This window comes from Topomyia yanbarensis, chromosome 2, assembly GCF_030247195.1.
Source record: "Topomyia yanbarensis strain Yona2022 chromosome 2, ASM3024719v1, whole genome shotgun sequence".
Taxonomy (NCBI): Eukaryota; Metazoa; Arthropoda; class Insecta; order Diptera; family Culicidae; genus Topomyia; species Topomyia yanbarensis.
The window spans coordinates 324,643,365-324,662,615 of record NC_080671.1 but is presented as its reverse complement, the minus strand read 5'-3'; the positions used below and the strand labels follow the sequence as shown (position 1 = coordinate 324,662,615).

The 19,251-nt window shown below is 35.4% G+C and overlaps 1 protein-coding gene across 5 annotated transcripts in view; it reads left to right on the top strand.

Moving 5' to 3' along the window:
* LOC131683792 (glutathione peroxidase-like) overlaps positions 1-12,732 on the top strand; it is a 29,001-nt gene extending 16,269 nt beyond the window's left edge. For 4 of the 5 annotated variants that reach the window (XM_058966101.1, XM_058966102.1, XM_058966099.1 and 1 more), the window contains exons 2-4: positions 11,821-12,033; positions 12,103-12,224; positions 12,471-12,732. In XM_058966101.1, coding sequence (XP_058822084.1) covers positions 11,841-12,033; positions 12,103-12,224; positions 12,471-12,659 — 504 coding nt within the window. In that variant the 5' untranslated portion in view covers positions 11,821-11,840 and the 3' untranslated portion in view covers positions 12,660-12,732. Of the gene's footprint in view, positions 1-11,805; positions 12,034-12,102; positions 12,225-12,470 lie in introns of all 5 variants that reach the window. The other variant, XM_058966100.1, reaches the window with a different exon arrangement.
* Positions 12,733-19,251: the final 6,519 nt, after the last annotated feature.

The following is a 19,251-nucleotide window of genomic DNA, read 5'->3' as shown; positions in this document are numbered from 1 at the left end:
TTTTCAATGCTAAAATCTCTCCTTTACAACTCTGTCGAAGACATACAAGCGCTATCTCTTTTGATCCAAAAGATAAATTTTCTATGGCCTACTATGATCAATTTATTATTTTTACATTTCTTATAGAAGAAATGTATAGAATTCGCTCAATGTTTGAATGCGCAAAAATGGTGTCTTTTGCAGTTTTTTTGAATTATCTGCCGAAATTGACAGTATAGATTAACAATTTATATGTTTTTAGACAGCTTTAACGAATACCTTTCGAACAAGCTATAGATTGTTGAAATCGGACTATTATCAAAAGAGATATTTAACATTAAATGCGAACGAAAGATTTTTATCATTTTACATTGCCAGAAATATGACCAAAAACATGTAATCTATTATTAACGCCAAAACGGCTTATTTTAGGTCAATAGTATCTTCGGAGAATTTAATGGAGGCTATATACCCTTTCTTTTGGTATTGTATTTTTGCTGATTAATCCCCCTATGAGTGAGATATTTTCACAAATTTTCTTGGAAGTGATTATATCGGAATGATGTCTTCAGCAAATTTGTAGCTCTTACATTTGCAAATAACTTTACTGAAGACTTCAAATATCTATTTTGAATACATTAAAAGTTATGGCTTGTTGTTTGTGGATTACTGTTTGTCGCCTATTTATTGTTCAATATAGTAGTAATCCATTGAAATAAGCCAAACATTATTTCGATAAAACGAATTTTGTATTTCATTTTACTCTCTACAACCGCTAGAAATAATCACCGAACACTTCCAAGTTGTCTGGAAGGAACTTGATAACTTATCAGTACAAAAATGTTCATTTGTGCGAACCTTCTGACTGCAATTTTTCTAACTTATAACCATCGGATCGATCTGAAACATATCGGGAAATGAAAAGCGAAATAAATTACTCCAAGCCTCGACGTAGCCAAGAGAAGATTTTGGGGTTTAACACCATACAACCCCCCCCCCCCCACCACACCCAAAAAAATATTGGCTGGAAGTTGAAAATTTATTGATGCAGACTTATTTAATTCAATATTACAATAACAATTATCTGATCCGTAGATTGATAACCTGTTGTTGTAAACATCATGAGGACTTTTGATAAATTGTCGGAATGGGGTCCTGATATGTAACTGATCTATTGGTCTTGATTTCACAGTTGTCTAATAGCATCAATATCAAATTCCTGCCTGAAAACATTCCAATAGAAAATTCCAGAGTTCTGTAATCAATCATAATCCTCAGATTTATTTTCAAATTGAGCTCGTTTTTGTAGAAATGTACTGTAATAAGGGTCTTTATGTAATAGGAAGCGAAGTTAAAATTGATTTAAGGGACCATTCATAAATTACGTAACGCTTTCAGGGGGGGGAGGGGGTACGACAAGTTGTGACAAGTTGTGACATAGGGGGAAGGGGTGTTAACTAGATCGTTACGTAACATGTTTTCATCGAAGAAAAAAAAATGTCTTGGAATTTGTTACGTAACAGGGGAGGGGGGGATGGCAAAATTTGTGACAATTTGTTACATAGGGGGAGGGGGGGTCAATTTTGGGCAATTTTTGTGTTACGTAATTTATGAATGGTCCCTAATGTCTATGAAACATAGAACTGCTCACCAAAAAATGCATAATTTTCAACATTTGCTAAAAATGTTTTTGCCTTTCTCATTCACTCTAAAATTCGTCAATCTAATCCCGACCCGGAGAGCCGAGTGTCATATGCCAATCGACTGAGTTCCTCGAGATTGGAAAATGTCTGTGTGTGTATGTGTGTATGTGGAAAAAATGTGACCTCTGTTTCTCAGAAATGGCTGAACCGATTTGCACAAAGTTAGTCTCAAATGAAAGGTACAACCTTTCTATCGGCTGCTATTGAATTTTTTTTATTGATTGGACTTCCGGTTCCGGAGTTACGAGTTGAAGAGTGCAATCACACAGCAAATTCTCATATAAACTGAAATGAAAAATTTTCAAAATCAAATTTGTATTTTTGATGTCAAATGACTTTAAAATGCATGAAACATTGAGTTGTTTGACAAAAATTGACTTTTTTGGACTTTGGTACATTTTTGCCTTTCTCATATAGAAAGGTTATGCAATCACTCCAAAAATCGTCAATCATACCGGCCCGGAGGGAGTATGCAGTGAGGTGTTGCTACTATAAAATTAAAACTAGTTTAAAATTTCTTAACAAGTTGAAAATTTTCGGCAGGACCTGGATCTCCCGGATCTTTCTATATGATCCGCCGCTGGTTTCAAGCGATGTTTCAGTATCACATAGTATTTCAAGATCGTGGCTGTCGATCCATTGTATGTATGTGCAAATCGTACCGAACATGAAATATTCATTTCCACCATTATATTGAACATAACCAGCCATGGAATCGTAGTCTGGACAAATGAGAAAAGCACAATTGCACCACTAGGTGGATTAAAACAGGTTTTTATTTTGGGAATGCGTCGAGTTGAGACGAAAACGTAATATAATAACGAGGAGAACACTTTCCGAATATAGAGAGAAATTTATGAAAAATGACGATTTCCATTCGATTCTAGCAGGTTCTGATCGATTTTGATGAGCATTTGATTTTTGTTGTATGACCAATTATATGTATAGGTCAAATGTTTAAAAACAGTAATTTAAGGTCAAGATAGCATCATTTTGAAACCGCCAATTTCGGAGGTTTAATATCTTCGATGAGTTTTACAAACGTTAAGCAGCGCATCATTTGATAAAATAATTTTGACGGTATATCGTCCAAGAAGTATTTATGGTGAATTTTCTCAGGTTAATATTCATGACTACAATAAAGTCTCAACAAATTCGCTAAAGACACGAGCTTTGTTACTATTTTCTGAAAAATTAATTCTGCATAATTTTAAAACTTCAAAAATTACGGTTTCGGAATTATGCCGTTTGGACAGTATGATCGATTTTCACCAAACCCCCACCAAACCAGAATTTCTGGCTACGCTGACTTCAAGTAAGTAGAAACAAAGTCGTTCTACACTCGTTCACAAGAAACTTCTTCGAATGCTGAATATCTATTATAATACATTGAAACCCCGATTTTATCAGCCAAATATGAACATATGTTTGATGGGCTCTAGCAGACGAACAAGACTGAATTCGAGTAAATCATTTCTTGAGCATGTTTTCCTTATCATGAAGATGGAAATATGCAAAAATAAAAAGTTTATCATGAACAGAAATAGTTATCTGACTACATCAAGGGACGGAAAGAATATTTTAACAGCTTCAGTTTATTATAAAGAAAAAAAATGCCCGATTTAGTCAATGTCCCCATTTTGTCAGCCTAAAATACACCATGAGACTGATAAAAATGGGTCTTTAGTGTATGTATTATTCACTGTGTTTCAAATTAATAGGTACATTTCATTTTTGGGGATTTTTTTATTGCATCGAACTACAACTTTTTTTGCTAGCAGTTTAGAGGCGAAACTGTTATTTTCGTATTTTTTTAGGATTATCAAGCTGATACCAGCTGTAAATAGTAACAATGATTGCTATTGAAAAAACATGGACAAAATCGGTGGTGTAGAATGGTAGTTATTGTAAAAAAACGTAAGGGCGATACTTCAATGCTGGGACTGAAAAAGTAAACAATCGCCAAAAGGGCGATACTATCATTTTGTCAATTTCAATAGCAAAAACAAATATTAATTTAATAATTTCAAATACTTTATGAAGTTTTGGGTTTCGATCACTGAATCATGCAATCTAGGATGTAAAAAACACAATAGTTCTTAAATAGGAAATAAAACCAAGTCTGGAAATATTCACTGTTGATTTTATTTGAATGGTGTCACTGATAGTATCGCCGTTTTCTAGAAAAAGCGTTGATTTCTTAGTTCTCAGTCGCGTTGGAAATTTGAGTAAAGTATAATTTTCAAATCGATTCAAAAAAAATTTCGATTTTTTTGGCTCAGTACAATATATAGCCCCTTTAGGAAAATTCAGTTTTCCCACCACAATGCATTGATTGAAGAATTTAGATATTTTATTAACAGAGCATTAGCAATAATTCGTTTGTATGTCTATTTTATGGGCCATTTTTTCGCTTTCCCATTGATTTGGTTTGAGATTTCTAGCACTGATGTTGTCCTATGCTGATTTGAGTGATTCTCTGAGTCCTTCCACTATCCCATGTAGTATGTGTTATCAAAAACATCGCGAAGCATCAAGTTCTAAATGTTCTCAAACGATATAATATCAGAAGAGAGTGATAAGAGTTATAATAAATGTCTCATCACACTGTTAGGTGGATTAAAAGCGTTTTTTATTATAATATTGCCAAAAGATTGCGCTTTTTACATACACGCACACATTGTAGAATAGGGGGAAGTGGCCCATTTCGGACTGCTGGCCAATTCGGACTGCTGTTTCTCAGCTATGGTAATATTATGAAAAGCGTTTAAACCATTTTCATGGCTGTTTTGTAACTCTGTTCTATCTCACAATTGTGCGGTTCCCAGTTTTCGTGTGTGTGCGCTAGGGGCGAATGTTGTTTCGGAGTGATTTTTTTTGAAAAACGTCTAAGCCGAAAAACAAGCTTTTACTTTTTATTGTATATTTACTACAAAGTTTTATATATCGAAGAGAACTTTTTATTTCACAATACAAAATTTTGTGAAAATCAGTGATCAGTAAAGAATATTTATTTGTGAATCGGTTGATACTTACCAGTTCTATAGCTCATAAACCCTTACTAGGTCCGAATTAGCCCAGTTCTCCCTACGTAAAATCGCTAATGTGGGCAGTTTTAACTCCAATGAATAAAGTACTCAAAACGCTGTTTTGAGCCACTGTGCAGTTATTCCTATTCCTATTTTGACCTAAGTTATTCCTATTTGATTTTCACTAAATTTCGAACTGTAAAATGAAAAGGGGATCCATATACCACGTGGACATTTTAGGGGAGGGTAGAGGTCACGAGTAAGCCCACGCTTGTCACGGGTGGCGGTATGGGAAATGTCCACGTGGACTTTTCAGTATATTTTTGTCTTTTATAAGAAAACAAAACAAATTTGTAGCGTCATTGGTATGAACGCTTATCTTCAATTTTTTAATCATTTTGAAATATTCAATGTGCTTATAACAGCATAGTATGTGAATATGTATGCATCTGTGAAAATTGAAATCGTTGATGACAGCTATAATCAAAAAATCATAGGAAGTCACACTAAAACAAAATCCGAGAAAAAAAAATGTGTCTGAATTACTGGTTCAATTTTCTGTAGCTTGGTCAAATCCCACTAGCTTTGGATTTGAAAGCTTGTGGTTGAAACTACGAACCAATTTAAGAATCCATAGGTTACTTCTATTTTGTGTTATTATGATGAATCTTTAAAACGTAAATACAAGATCATAAGTCGTTCAAAAATGAGATATTTCCATAGAAATTTCACAAAAGACTAAAGAAGTCTGTGACATTCTATGTTTGAAGCTTAAACCATTTTCTTTAGGTCCTTCTGCATCAAAATAGTCTGACACATTGGAAAATTTCCTGAAAACTCATTTTCATGGGATTACCCGATTTTTTAAGGCCGCGTGGACATCGTATGGAGGGGGTAGGGATACAGAAATTGCCCACGCTTGTCCACAGAGGGGGAGGAGGGGGTCAAAAACGAAGACTTTTTGTCCACGAGCGTTGCGTTGTGACAATGATTTTGGCGGATTGCACACTGACTTCATCATGTTCGACTGCTGATTATCTAATAAGCGTTGCTAAGGAAGTGGTAAGTAGGAATTCATACCAATCCTACCCATATTAAAATCTCAACATCATGATAGCCATCATTGTCAGCCGCCCCCATCTCCATCGTCCACGGGGAACGATAAAGTAGACGGGAAGTGTTGATGCTCCACCTACTTAACGGAAGGACGGGCGATTTATCAGGCTCTTCCATAGGTATCGCGGAGTTGGTAGTTTGGAAGGGTATAAGGCCAAGGAATCGCTCCAAGCAAGCGATGCGACCTGTAAAGCATAGTTTATTAGGTGGTTGTTTAGTAAATCTTCGAGTACATGATCACTCGAAAAAGAGAAGATCTTGTTTAGTTTTTCGGTTCTTTTTTAACTCTGGGTAGCCGGCTACCGAAAGCATCATGTTTTCTAATCAAAAGCAATTTGAACGGCCGATCGTGGGAATATTGCCCAGAAAAGCTAATCTTATCTGCGTAATGGAGTCACTATTTATTGCAACAGTATTTAGACAGATTTTGCTATTCCTCCTCTACGATATACTTATTCGGTTGAAAACTACCGAGTGATTTTTTTTTTATTCATTTCGTTTATTTGATAGGCACAAATGCGTTAGCTTGGCGGTGCCAAATACTTATGTTTTTACATTTTGGATATCTTAAAACTAGGAGGTTACAATGTTGAAATATTTTTTTTACAAAGGAAAAAAAAAAGTTTACAGCTATCTTAAGACTAGAAATAAGATTCAATATACAAGAGAGGGCCAAAAGATTTTTTTATGAAAAAATTTAAAACAAGGGATTCACTTTGATATACAAGAGGGGGAGTAATAGTATTTTACGAAATATTTTACGGTTATCTTAAAACTAACAATATAGTTTAGTACACAAAAGGGGGAACAAATATTTATGAGAAACTTCACAGAAATCTTAAAACTAGGGATTCAATTCTATTTACAAGATGGAGGACAAGAGTTTCAATAAAGAGTAAAAATTATAGCTATCTTAAAACTAGGAATACAGAATACTAATTTGAATTTTTTAACTAAAACTTATGCTTGGTCAAGATATTCAGAGGGTGGCTTATTTCCGCATCAGTGTAGCAGCAGTTGTATCAAGGACAGGGGAGAGACAGGGAAAGAAGAGCAAAACTTGCAACTTTCGCTCGAACGGGGGGGGGGGGGGGGGGAAGGGGAATCAGCGAAACAAATTTGCGCCTCAGTCTAGTAAGTCGTCGAGTACCGGATTGGCGGATGGTATTCTTCGGACACGCGGGGAATCCTTCAAAACTCATCGGAACTCGAGTCGCTCTCGCTTCAGTTTCCTTCTATGCAGGAGTAGTGGTAAGGGCGACGGCGGTTACATAGTGGCACTCTGGAGCTGATCGGTTCCACAAGGCAGGAGGAAACTCTAAAAACGAGAAATAAAAGAGAGGGGCTAAATTGGGATATTTATCGTTTTTATGAAGGTATAAATAAGGGACATATAGGGGAAATCACGAGTTGCCAGCATATCTCGGACTGGGACATTGGGTGGTCTACCTCGGGCCCGAAGGGATTCCTTTAACTGAGACCTGGCGTCACAATACCCGGCGCATACCCAGACAACGTGTTCGATGTCGTGATAGCCCTCGTCACAAGCGCACAGACTACTCTCCGCAAGCCCAATACGCCGCAAATGCGCATCCATGGTGTAGTGATTGGACATAAGTCGGGACATTACGCGAATAAAATCCCGACCCACATCCATCCCCCCGAACCAAGGCTTCGTTGATACCTTTGGGATAATCGAATGTAGCCATCGTCCAAGTTCCCCGTTGCTCCACGAGGTTTGCCAACTGTTGAGCGTCCTCTGACGACAAATACTAAAAAATTCGTTGAAGCAGATTGGTCTTTCGTATATGTCACCATTTAATGCGCCCGCCTTTGCTAATGAGTCGGCCTTTTCATTGCCCGGGATAGAACAATGAGAGGGAACCCAAACAAAGGTAATCTGATAAGATTTTTCAGATAACGTACACAAGGACTCCTGTATCATCCCCAGAAAATACGGGAGTTGCTTTTTTGGCTTCACTTCCGAGTGATAACACGTTATACAGACAAAGAGTTGTGATAGTGCGAGATGTTATAAATCAAGGAAAGTATTTCCTATTTTACGTATCGGATGATATGTAAAATACATGTATATGAGCGATAATAACGAGCATTGAAGAGAAATATAAAGAATTATTAACCTGATACACGGGCTGGTTCGCAATAGCGACATTAGATTCATAAAAACACGCGCGGCGAATTTTTGACGTAGGACTACGTCTTTGTTTTCGATATGGGGGTGCACTCTGCAAATTCTACAAAAATGGTATGTAACGAAAAGTAGTCCAATTTTAAACGCATATAATTCAGCCATCTCACGATAAATTTTCAAATTTTTTGCACAAATCGCCCCGAAATACTTCTAAGAATAGATTCCAATAGATAAACCCAAAGATTTTTGATATCATAGCATTAAAAAATTAAATAATATACAACCTTGTCAAAATATCGCGCATTTACACACAGAACACAGCGCTTCCCAAGCCCTGTACGACGGTGTGGTGTATCTAGCGCGCAACGCTTCTATGAATGACGTCATCATCGACTATTTAAAGAACGGACTCTAGCTGAGCTAGAAGTCCGTTACGCTGGCTGTGGAGGGACGCTACTCTGTGTCGTCCAACAGGCGACCGCTCCAACTGCTTCCTAAATTCCGCTGTAATGTTGCCAGTAAATTTTTGGTTTAACTAGCACATGTATTTGCTATTTGCGCTTGAAATTAAGTAATTTAGTGGTAGTAATAAGCTTTCCATTTTGGTTTAAACGCAAGGGCAGTTTTTAAAATAGGATTTGATTAATTAGTTTAGCTCATCTAAGCAATTTTATCAATTCTGTAAATCAAAAGGAATTTTACGGAACTTGGTGAATTTGGCCCCACTTGCAACTGGTATAATCAACCTGCACAAAGTGTTGCATAACGCAGGGCTGTTTTTTGGAACAAATCAGCGTTGACTCATTTTGCATTGTACGCTTGGGTTCAATGTTTGGGGCGAATGTAGGGTAGGTAGGGGAACTGGCGGTAAAATGAACACGTTAAGCAAAGTCATTATTTTCTAACTAATAAGTGAATGAGATATTACAATCACTTTATGTTTCTTGTTAGACACATTTTGTACAAATCTGGTAAAAATACTTCGTCATAAACACATTTTTTCAAACATGATTCTTGATTTCTAAACATGTCCAAAAATGAGACATGTTTATAGCGAGTGGGTAAAATGAACATGTGGCGGTGGTAAAATGAACAGCTTCTGGTGGCCTGCAAAATGTCCTGTATGTATGCAATGCGCAGCGTTGGAAAGCATTTTCCGATCAATGCTAATATCCCAACAAATCATGAGCTTTGCATACACACAGGGCATTTTGCAGGCAAAAAAATTGTCACGGAAGAATTGAGTTTTCATGACGTAATATTAACCATTTTACAATCCTGCGGCATCGAAACACATCTACGAACTTGGGGTTATCCATGGGTGTTTGAACTTTTAGGATCTGTTTGAGAGCAACTAGAAAGCTTGTTCTATACATGAGATGTGATTATATTGTCTAAAATTTGATTTTTCTTCACCGGTCCGGGTGTTTTTTCCCACACACTAAGTACTAAGAAAATAAATATTTTACATTAAGTAGTATAGTCCTACGTCTACAGTTCGTGCAACCCCATAGGGCTGCCCCTTGTAGTTTTTAGTACGTATTCACCCGCGATAAACGATAGTAGTGAGATTAAAGTCTTGTTGCAGCTGATTTCCGAACAGCTACTCATTTTTACGGTAGTGCACTATAACGTAGAAATCTGTCAACCGATTTGTGAAAACTTATGTGAAACTTTGTAGTATGAATAATAAATGTGGGGGTGGGCATAGCGTAGTTGGTAATTCGATTGGCTTGTACGCAGCGCAGCGCACCGAGTCCCGACCCCGCACATAGGGTTAGAAATTTTTCATAAGAGATTTTTCTAACTCGAAATCGAATTTGTAGTTTGGATGCAAAATGGCTTAGATGGTCATGAAACGTCAAGATCTAGTGTCACCCCGATCTAGTGTCATCTCATAATTTTTGTGAACGTTCTCTGGTACTTTTGAATTTAAAAAAAATATATCGAATTATCACCAGATTTTAACGCTTCATGCATATGTAAGACATGCAATAAGCTGCATTTCCAAATTCAAGTCGCATTTTTATTAAAAAAAAATATTCCATGAGATTACAACAGATCTCGATATTTCATGCCATTATAAGACGGTTTTCCTTGTGAATAGTTCATTACGGTGAATATCATTACATTCTAATCACCTGTTCAAGTGCCATTGCGACATTCCGTTATGTCCCTGATATTATCCGACCATCTCGGTCGAGACATATCTTATTTTCTTCGGATCAAAAAAAAAACCGCCAAAGCTTTTGAAGGAATTTTTGTAAAAATATTCAGCTGTGACAGAAATCTCAAAATTTTGCCCAGATAAGGTTAGAATTGTGATATTCTGTTTAAACCAAGTAAATAACGTTACTGGCTAAAAGCCTTCTATGAAGGACTGCCACGTCTACATGCTAGCTCACAAAGTTGAGATCGACGGTGTAGTTACCCATTCGAGTTTGTCTTGTTTGGATCTATCGCCAGTGAGCAAAGATTTTGAATGGTAATCGCACTGTCCTCTCAAAATTCGTGTCAGGTAACCTTTGGCAGAAGAACCCATATAACCATGCCCCGCGTCCAAAATGCGTCCGAGGAATGTGAAGCATTCCTTTAAAAATACTCTTAGTACTCTTTTACAGAAATACTAAAAAGAGCTACGCCACTCACATATGCCACTCCATATGGAGACAACTTTAACTACTTTCAAGCTGTAGGCAGATGAGATTAGTTGTAAATATTCAAATTTTTCTCATGGGAGGCCGCCAAATATATAAGTTAGCGGAAGCTTTGACACAAAGTATTGATAATTTGAGATAAAACAAGGCATTTCCAACGCTTCTAGGAACTCCAAAAGTCTCATGTGTCATTTCAACCAGAGATTCAACTTAGTGCAAGATTCGTTGATTATTATACATTTCTCTTATGTTTATGAGAATCATAAGATGCTCGTATGAAATTCGTACGACTGGCATATGCAATAACTTATAAAATGTTAAGGTAATCATAAAAGTCGTGTGTTTTTCATATTAATCTTATGAAAACATAGTTTTGTTACTTTTCTATTCATGATAAGATAAATCTTATGAATTTCGTTATGAGTTTTGCCTTAGTGTTGTAATCAAAGTTAGCAGGAATATGGCTAATTTTGTAGCGTGTAACATGCAATATAAGCAATATAAATAATCCTTAAAAGGAAATAAATTTTAAAAATCAAAATTTATGAAACGCAACCCTTTTATATTTTTTACTGCTACCTAAGAATCTCGACAATATGGAAAAAAGGATTACAGTATGTTTTACGTGTTTATTTTTTGTGCTGATTTTTCAAGTCTCCCCAGGCCTTGGTCAAATATCACCGCAGTGGGTTCACAGAAAAACTTTTATAACTTTTGCAAAAAATAAATTAAAAATTCTGCAAAAATCATGAACACTGAAAACCTAGTCAAGTCACCCCATGTTCTCCTATGTATTTGGGAATGGCACTCCTAACATGATTTTATCTTCATTTATTTTATAAAATAGATCGCAATTTCAGCGTCCTCCTAAGCTTGGCGCCCTTTGCGATTATGGGCCTTATGGGCCTATTTAAAAAAGTTGTGCATGAAATGAGTAACGCTAGAGCAGCAATAGTAAACGCCTAGCGTCCGAGACATCTTTTTTACCCTTAACGTCGTTTTTTTCTGATAAATATCAGTAATATGCAACTGCATCATACATTTATTACATTTATTTACTCACGAGAACGACCCAAACCCGTCTGGGATACCGGTGGTGTATTGTGGTCCGAGGTCCCTGTAAAATCATTGAAATTAGTCGCGCATATATTATATGACTGTTATGATAGGTTATTTTTTCACAGAGTTAACCAACTAACCAAAGATGGATGTGACGGCAGCCAAGACAATTTATGACTTTACTGCAACCGACCTCAACGGGAACGATGTGAGCTTGGACGTGTACAAAGGAACCGTGTGTCTGATAGTCAACTTTTCCACGAGGGATCCGGCATGCGAAAAAGTGTTCTCAATGCTTGCACCCCTTTACAAAAAGTTTCACAGCAATACTAAGTCAGGTTTGCTATACGTTCGAATTCAGTGCACGTAATGTTGGCATTCTTATCTGGTGATCTTTTCTCCGGCAGGTCTAAACATCCTCCTATTTCCAAGTTTCCAATTCGGTGCCAAGGAATCGACTAGCGAAATTTTAAACTTCTTTGAAAAGAAGAGCGAACTTCTAGTGGGAGACGTTTTTGCTGAGATTGAAGTAAGCCTAAACATAGTCGGATGAGGTGTGTCATGTGTGTACTAGTCGTTTCAAAAAGGATACCGCGTTATTGAAACCTTGCTCGAATTGGGCAGGCGGGAAATGTTAGGCGGTGGTTCTCACGGCTTCTATTATGACTGTATTTAGCGCGATGTTGCTGCGTGCGTGATGACACTCGAAGGATTCATGAATGCGCTTGTGAGCAATTAACTTTAATTGCTGCAATCATTGTTTGTGTTGTTACAGGTCAATGGCTCCAAGTGCATCGGTTTGTACAAATTTCTGAAACAGAAAAAACCGGGAAATTGTGGAGGATTCATTAATAGCAATTTGACAATGTTCCTGACTGATAGGAATGGTGTGCCTGTGGAGCGACTCGGAGCTGGTGTGCATCCTTATCTTCTCGAGGACTTGATTGAACAATATTGTGGGTAGGTTTGGTTTGTAGGTGTACAGTATATATCGGAATGCAGTTTTCTTGTCATGACTAACATTTTACATTGTCCACATGAAGTAAATTTGCATGTATATTGTAATCCGAGAACGCATCAAATACCGTTTGAATTATCCGAAAACAATCCATCTATTTCCACATTTCAATTTTCACAAATGCATACTGAACAAACAAAAAAATATTTCCAAGCCTATTGTTTGAAACGAAATTTGAGAAATTAAAATTAGTATTTGTATAACCAGGCCGGCGATCAATTAGTGGTAAAATCTTTAAATGCATAAACACCCCAAAAAATATTAAAAAATATTATCATGTTTCTTTCTCTTTCAATACCACGAAATTTGTACTTCGCCTTGTCAATTATTAGCAACTTGAATAAAAAAAATTAGGTAAGTATTTTAGGTACCTGCTCAATAGCCTACAAAACTGTTAATTATTAATTTAAAGTAACTTCACTGAAAAAGATAAATTTCTAGATCTGCTACGGTTCATGAGCTATAATATTTTAGATCAGTGGCGTAGCTAGCGGGGGATTTTGCGGATTAACCCCCCCCCCCCCCCCCTAGAAATCAAAATTAATCAGATTGAACAAAAATATTGATGCTGACTACTGTAATTAAATATTGCACAAAATATTTTTTGAAGAATATTGTCTAATCACTACATTGAGAACCCATAGTTTTAAGTATTTTGAGAATTTCTGGAAATTTTTTGGAAGGGGATCTTGTAACTTATCTCTTAGTCGAGATCCCATAGTTGTCAAATTACATCAATGTAACATAAAATAACTGCGCGAATTATTATAAGATCTTTTCTGAAGCGATGTTGCAAAATATGGATTAGGGACAATTTTTCGAATGGGAAATGAAATTTGAATAGGTTGAACATAAAGTTGTTCACCGAAAACATGCATATATTTCAACATTTGCAAAAATGTATTTTTTGAGATTGTGTAACGTTGAGACAAAAGCTGAATATGATTAATAACAAGAATAACATTCCCGAAAGTATATGGAAGATGATGAAAAATGACAGTTACAGTTTACCTCTAGCAGTTCAGGACCGGTTTTATGAGCATTTGATGTTTGTTATATTATCAATCGTATGAATAGCTTCTGAGTAGGATTGGAGTTAATAAAAAAATCAATATACTGGTGTATATTTGAGTGGTGAATTGAATGACGTAATAACGTTTCATCTACTAGGTACTAGGACTCATTGTTAAGTTGGGAGCTTGGGTAGTCAAGCAAAGTAAAATAAATTAATGATAACTTTGTTACGGTCACGATCACATTCATTTGAAACTGTCAAATTTCGATGTAAAATATCATTGAAAAATTTTACAATATGAAACAGCACATCTTCTGATAAAATAATTTTGTCAGTTAATCCTCCTAGAAGTAATCATATAGGATTTACTTTTCAGGTAAATTTAGCTCGAGACTTAATGTCTTCTGCAAAATTTTCGGAAATGCTATTTCAAATAACTTTGTTGTAGACATGCATACTCCATATATTCAGAGCGAAATATAGTAGACAATATGGTCGGTATTAAGTCAGACCGGACCAAGTTGCAAAATATTGATTTCGAGAAAAACGAGTTTAAAGTTTGAATCGCTGCATCCTCTACGTTATAATTGGAAATAATTTTTTGCCATAATTCTTGTTTATGGTTACATATTTCACATCTGGCAAAAGTCGTATGTAGCAGAAAAAATTCTTTATCCAGTGTTATCATTATCTCATTTTTTAATGTTTTCCGTCTGACTTAACACCGACCATATGTAAAAGAAAACCTTTAAAACAAGTTATTCTGATGATATTACCGTATTTGATAAATCTTCTCTGTAGTATATAAAAATAAAATTCAAGGTACGAGTATTTTCAATAAAATTGTTTAGAATGACATTATTAACAACTTTGCTGAAGGCGCCAAATCTTTTACTATTTTTGAAATGTAGTACCTCTTTTTTTAAAATTTTGAAGAGTTAATTCTTCATATTTACTTTTAGGAGAATTAATCACTAAAATTTGTGTATCAAATCATACGCTGTTTTATATTAGAAAGCATCTTCTTAGTTGTTAAACCTTCAAAGTTAATGATTTCGAAATTGTGTGATCTTGGCTGTTGAAAAAGTTTTCGAGTATTTATCCCACTTTAAAACATTACATTAATTGACTTCATTAACATATTATACAAGTAAATAACCTATAGATGTTTGAACACTGCTTCATATTTATTCTACTTGTCTGAAGACTGGAATGGCATCTATTAAACTGATCATGTTTGTGAATTGTCAATAATTTATCAAACTCATATTAAATTTTTTTCATCAACCCTCCTTCCCCCAACCAAATTTCTGGTTACGACACTGTAATTTAAATTAAATAAGGTTGAGTGTTGCGAGCATATGTCAACCTTTTAAAGAACTCGTTGGCGACTTGGCATACGGCTCTCTCTCTCTTTCTCTCTCTCACTCTCTCTCTCTCTCTCTCTTTCTCTCGAGTACGCCTACCGAAAAGACATGTGCGCCGCCGCACCACGCCACCACCGCCGGTAATTTTTAACATACGCCGACGCCGAACGATATTCCGGAATTTCCTCTCAAAGTGAATTTTGACAGTATGCTTATCGGCCCTTTAAAAACAAGCGAGAAATATATGCAATGTTTCGGTGAGCAGTTTTATGTTTCACATGCATTCAACCTTTTCCAATTTCACTTTCCATTCGATGAATTGACCCTACTTCGCTACACCCTTTCCAAAGCAAGCAATATTCGAGGATTATGATTACTTTCAGTACTCCGCGATGAGTTTCTATTAGAGTGTTTTCATGTAGATATTGATATGAATGGACAACTATGGGATCGCGACAAATAGATCAGTTAAAGATCAGGGTCCCATTACCACAATTTTCCAAAAATCCTCATGAGGCTTAAAACAATGGATTCTCAATGTATTAATCAGACAATTATTATTGTAGTGTAAAATCAAATCATTCAGGATCAATAATTTCTTCAATCCAATAATTGTTGGTTTTGTTGGAGGGTTTTAACCATACTCCACCTCCTCCTGACTACGCCGCTGCTTCGAGTTTCTTATTTCGCTTCGCATTTTCCGAGATATACTCCAGAACAATCCTAAGGTTAAAAGTTGGAAAATTAGCTGTCAGAAGGTTCGTGCAAATATTTTTTTGCATTGAAAATTGATCAAGGTCCATCCAAACAAATTGGAATCAACCGGTGGTTATTTCTAGCGATAGTAGATAGAAAAAAAGCGAAAAATGTTCCGATATCATCGTTTTCTATTTTATCGGAAAAATATTTGTCTTATTTAAAGGATTCATTACTACATATATGAGAAAAAAAGGAGACAAAGGGTAATCCGCAAACAACATGTTTAACTCTTAAAGTATTAAAAACAGATGTTTTGTGTCTTCAGCAAAGTTGTTCAATAAAGTAAGAGCAATAAATTTGTTGAAGACATCATCTCAATACAATCACTTAAAAGAAAATTAATGCGGATAGCTCAATTAATGGGGGGATTAATCTGCGAAAACACAATATCAAACGAAATGGCATATTGCATCCATCAAATGCTCCGAAGCTACTAATGCCCTAAAATTAGTCGTTTTGATATTAATAATAGATTGCATGCTTTTGGTTTTACGTATAGATAATCTAGGTAATAGTACGTAATCCGTATTTAATGTTAAATATCTCTTTTGATATAGTTTTCACCAAACTATAGCTCGTTCGAAAAGTATTCGTATAAGCTGTCTGAAGATATATAAAGTGATTATCTTTATTGTCAATTTCGAGAGTTAATTGCAAAAAACAGCGAAACACGCCTTTTTAGACATTGAAACATCCATATCTTGGAAACAAAAAATCAGAATCAAAAACAAATTAATAGCGTTCTGTCTGGGTGTGAGGCCTTTTATTTGAAATTGGTTTGGATAAGATCGGTTCAGCCATTGCTGTGAAAGATATTACATACATACACAGACACAAACACAGACATTGCCCAAATCGTCGAGCTGAGTCGATTGGTTTAAAAGACTCGGCCCTCCGGTTCTCGGAAAAAATCTTGAAAATTTGAGCGAATTATATACAGAAATGTAAAAAATATAAATAAAACGAATTTTCAATACATACGAACACTTAAATTTATTTTCATGCGCTATCGAAAAAAATCAAATTTTATTTGTGGTTAAGTATAATACATATACGGACACCGAAAGTTCTATTCACGCACTATCGAAAATAACTTTAATAACTTCACATATTACTTTCGAAAACCCAATATCGTCTTCAACGTATACAAATAGAAAGTAATGAAACAAAAACGCATTGGATAATGTATTTGTATTACACAGTACCTACTTGAAATGCACAATGTCCACATGTTCAATACAAAAAGAGAAAAAAATACATTGTCAACTAGCCCTGGGCTCCCCTTAATATCATCAAGCGATAAGGATATTGGTACTCTAAAAGCAGCTCAAAGTTTGAAAAACATATTGCTAGTTACGGTACAATAAGTAATCAGTAAAATACAAAATATTTATTCTCTCAGGTGCCCACCACCGCACAGTGGGACCAATCCAAAAACCTATTTTAATCCACCTAGCGGTGCAATTGTGCCTTTCTCAATCATGAATCACGAAAATGTGTGCGTTGTTTATATTCATTAAAAACTTTTAAATGCATATATTACATTTTATTATTATACATCACATGACAACTATATACCGGAAAATAAATCATTATTCGAGTTCTAAAATTTTGAAAAAGAAAAAACATCCACGGTAATATTGAACTGAAAAAAGGTGCGAAATCGGCAAAGTCCCAAAAAGTCGATTTTCATAAAAAAAAATTTTTCGAGATAACATAAAATCTCGACGTTTCATGCATTTAAAAGATGTTTGGCATCAAAAATACGAATTCGATTTCTGAAATTTCATGGGGTCCCCCCTTTGAAAAAAAAAATGAGTTCCGGCTTATATGGGAATTTCATATGTGACCGGATGATTTAGTCTATATTTCCGGACCCATATAAGCGATCCGTACGAAATTTTATAGACATCTGTGGGGATATTATAGCTATCATTTGGGACTAAGTTTGTGAAAATCGGCCCAACCATTTCAGGGAAACTGATGTGAGTTCGTAAATTTTGAAAGATGGCCGCTTTTCCCGGGCACTTCCGTAACCGTCTATGGCACAGTGGGACGAGCCCGGACTTAAGTCCATATATGAAGGTTATGCGATATTCTCACTAGTATTTTTCTCGTATCAGCTGAGCCATCAGAGACATTTTCGCGAGATTTTAGGTGTTTTGAATGCAAAATGAATTTTTGACAGCTTTTTGAAGGGCATAACTCAAGTGTTTTTTGCATTATTTGACTATAGGAACTATATACGGTTATTCTCGTTTTTCAAAGAAACGGTTGATTTTATGAATTGCATTACTTCATTAAAATTATCCGTGTGATAAAATTACATCGTAAAATCGCCAAAAATAAGTCACTAGTTGGTTTAGTTAGTGTTTAGATAACTGTTTGTCATGAATTTTTATTGAATTCGAACTTCTAATAGCAATAGCAATAACAACAACGACGCCCGTGAATGCCCGCGATCACACTATACTCATTCGAAAGCTTTTCATTTTCTCTTTAAAATGAGCCTATGCTAGTTTTGCGAAAACTTGCGATAAACAGTCAAAATTTGAAAAAACTATGGATGGAGACGCATGGTTATTACTGATATTTAATTTGAATATTAACTTTATGACTAGAATAATGACACTAGTTTATGCACAACTTTCAAATAGCATTTAGAACATGATCTACAAGGGTTTTACTAGTGATCAAGAGTAAGGAGCCGAGTGGGAAGTATGGTTTTTAAGTGGTAAAGGAATTAAGAATGTTTAAAATTCAGTAAATATTTTCAACCATCTGAAATGTGTCATAAAATGTTTCATGAACTATTTTTGCTAACTTATGCAATAACTGTCAAATTGAGTGAACACAGTTGAGTTCTAGTCATTTGGTAAGACTATTTTTTCCGAGTTTGCATAGCACTGATATAGCTTAAGGGTATGCGATATTATCCAAATAAAATATGACCATTTTTAAATGAACCATTTACGCGAAAAAAGGATTTTGGATATATTTTAATTTAAGGTATGAAATAAGCAATCTAAGCAACTTAAAACACACAACCAACAAAATCGTTAACCATCTTGTTGATTAGTGTATGTAAATCAATATTCCACTAAGACACTCAAAATGTTTGTTTTGAAAATGAAAAAAATGTAGTTTTCATACCAAGTAACCCACTAATGACGTACCAAAATTAGACAATCCCATCTTATTTGATTCTTTAAAATAATATAGTCATTTCTAAAGCCCCATAATGAGATGTCAATCAATTCGTTTCAATTCGGAAAATAAATTTCAAAATTACCATTGAAAGAAATCTTTATAAAAGACAAAATAATTACTTTTGAGCCACTCTAATAAGCAGCAAAGTTAATTTCTATTTTTAACCAACATAGGAATTCAGCGCACA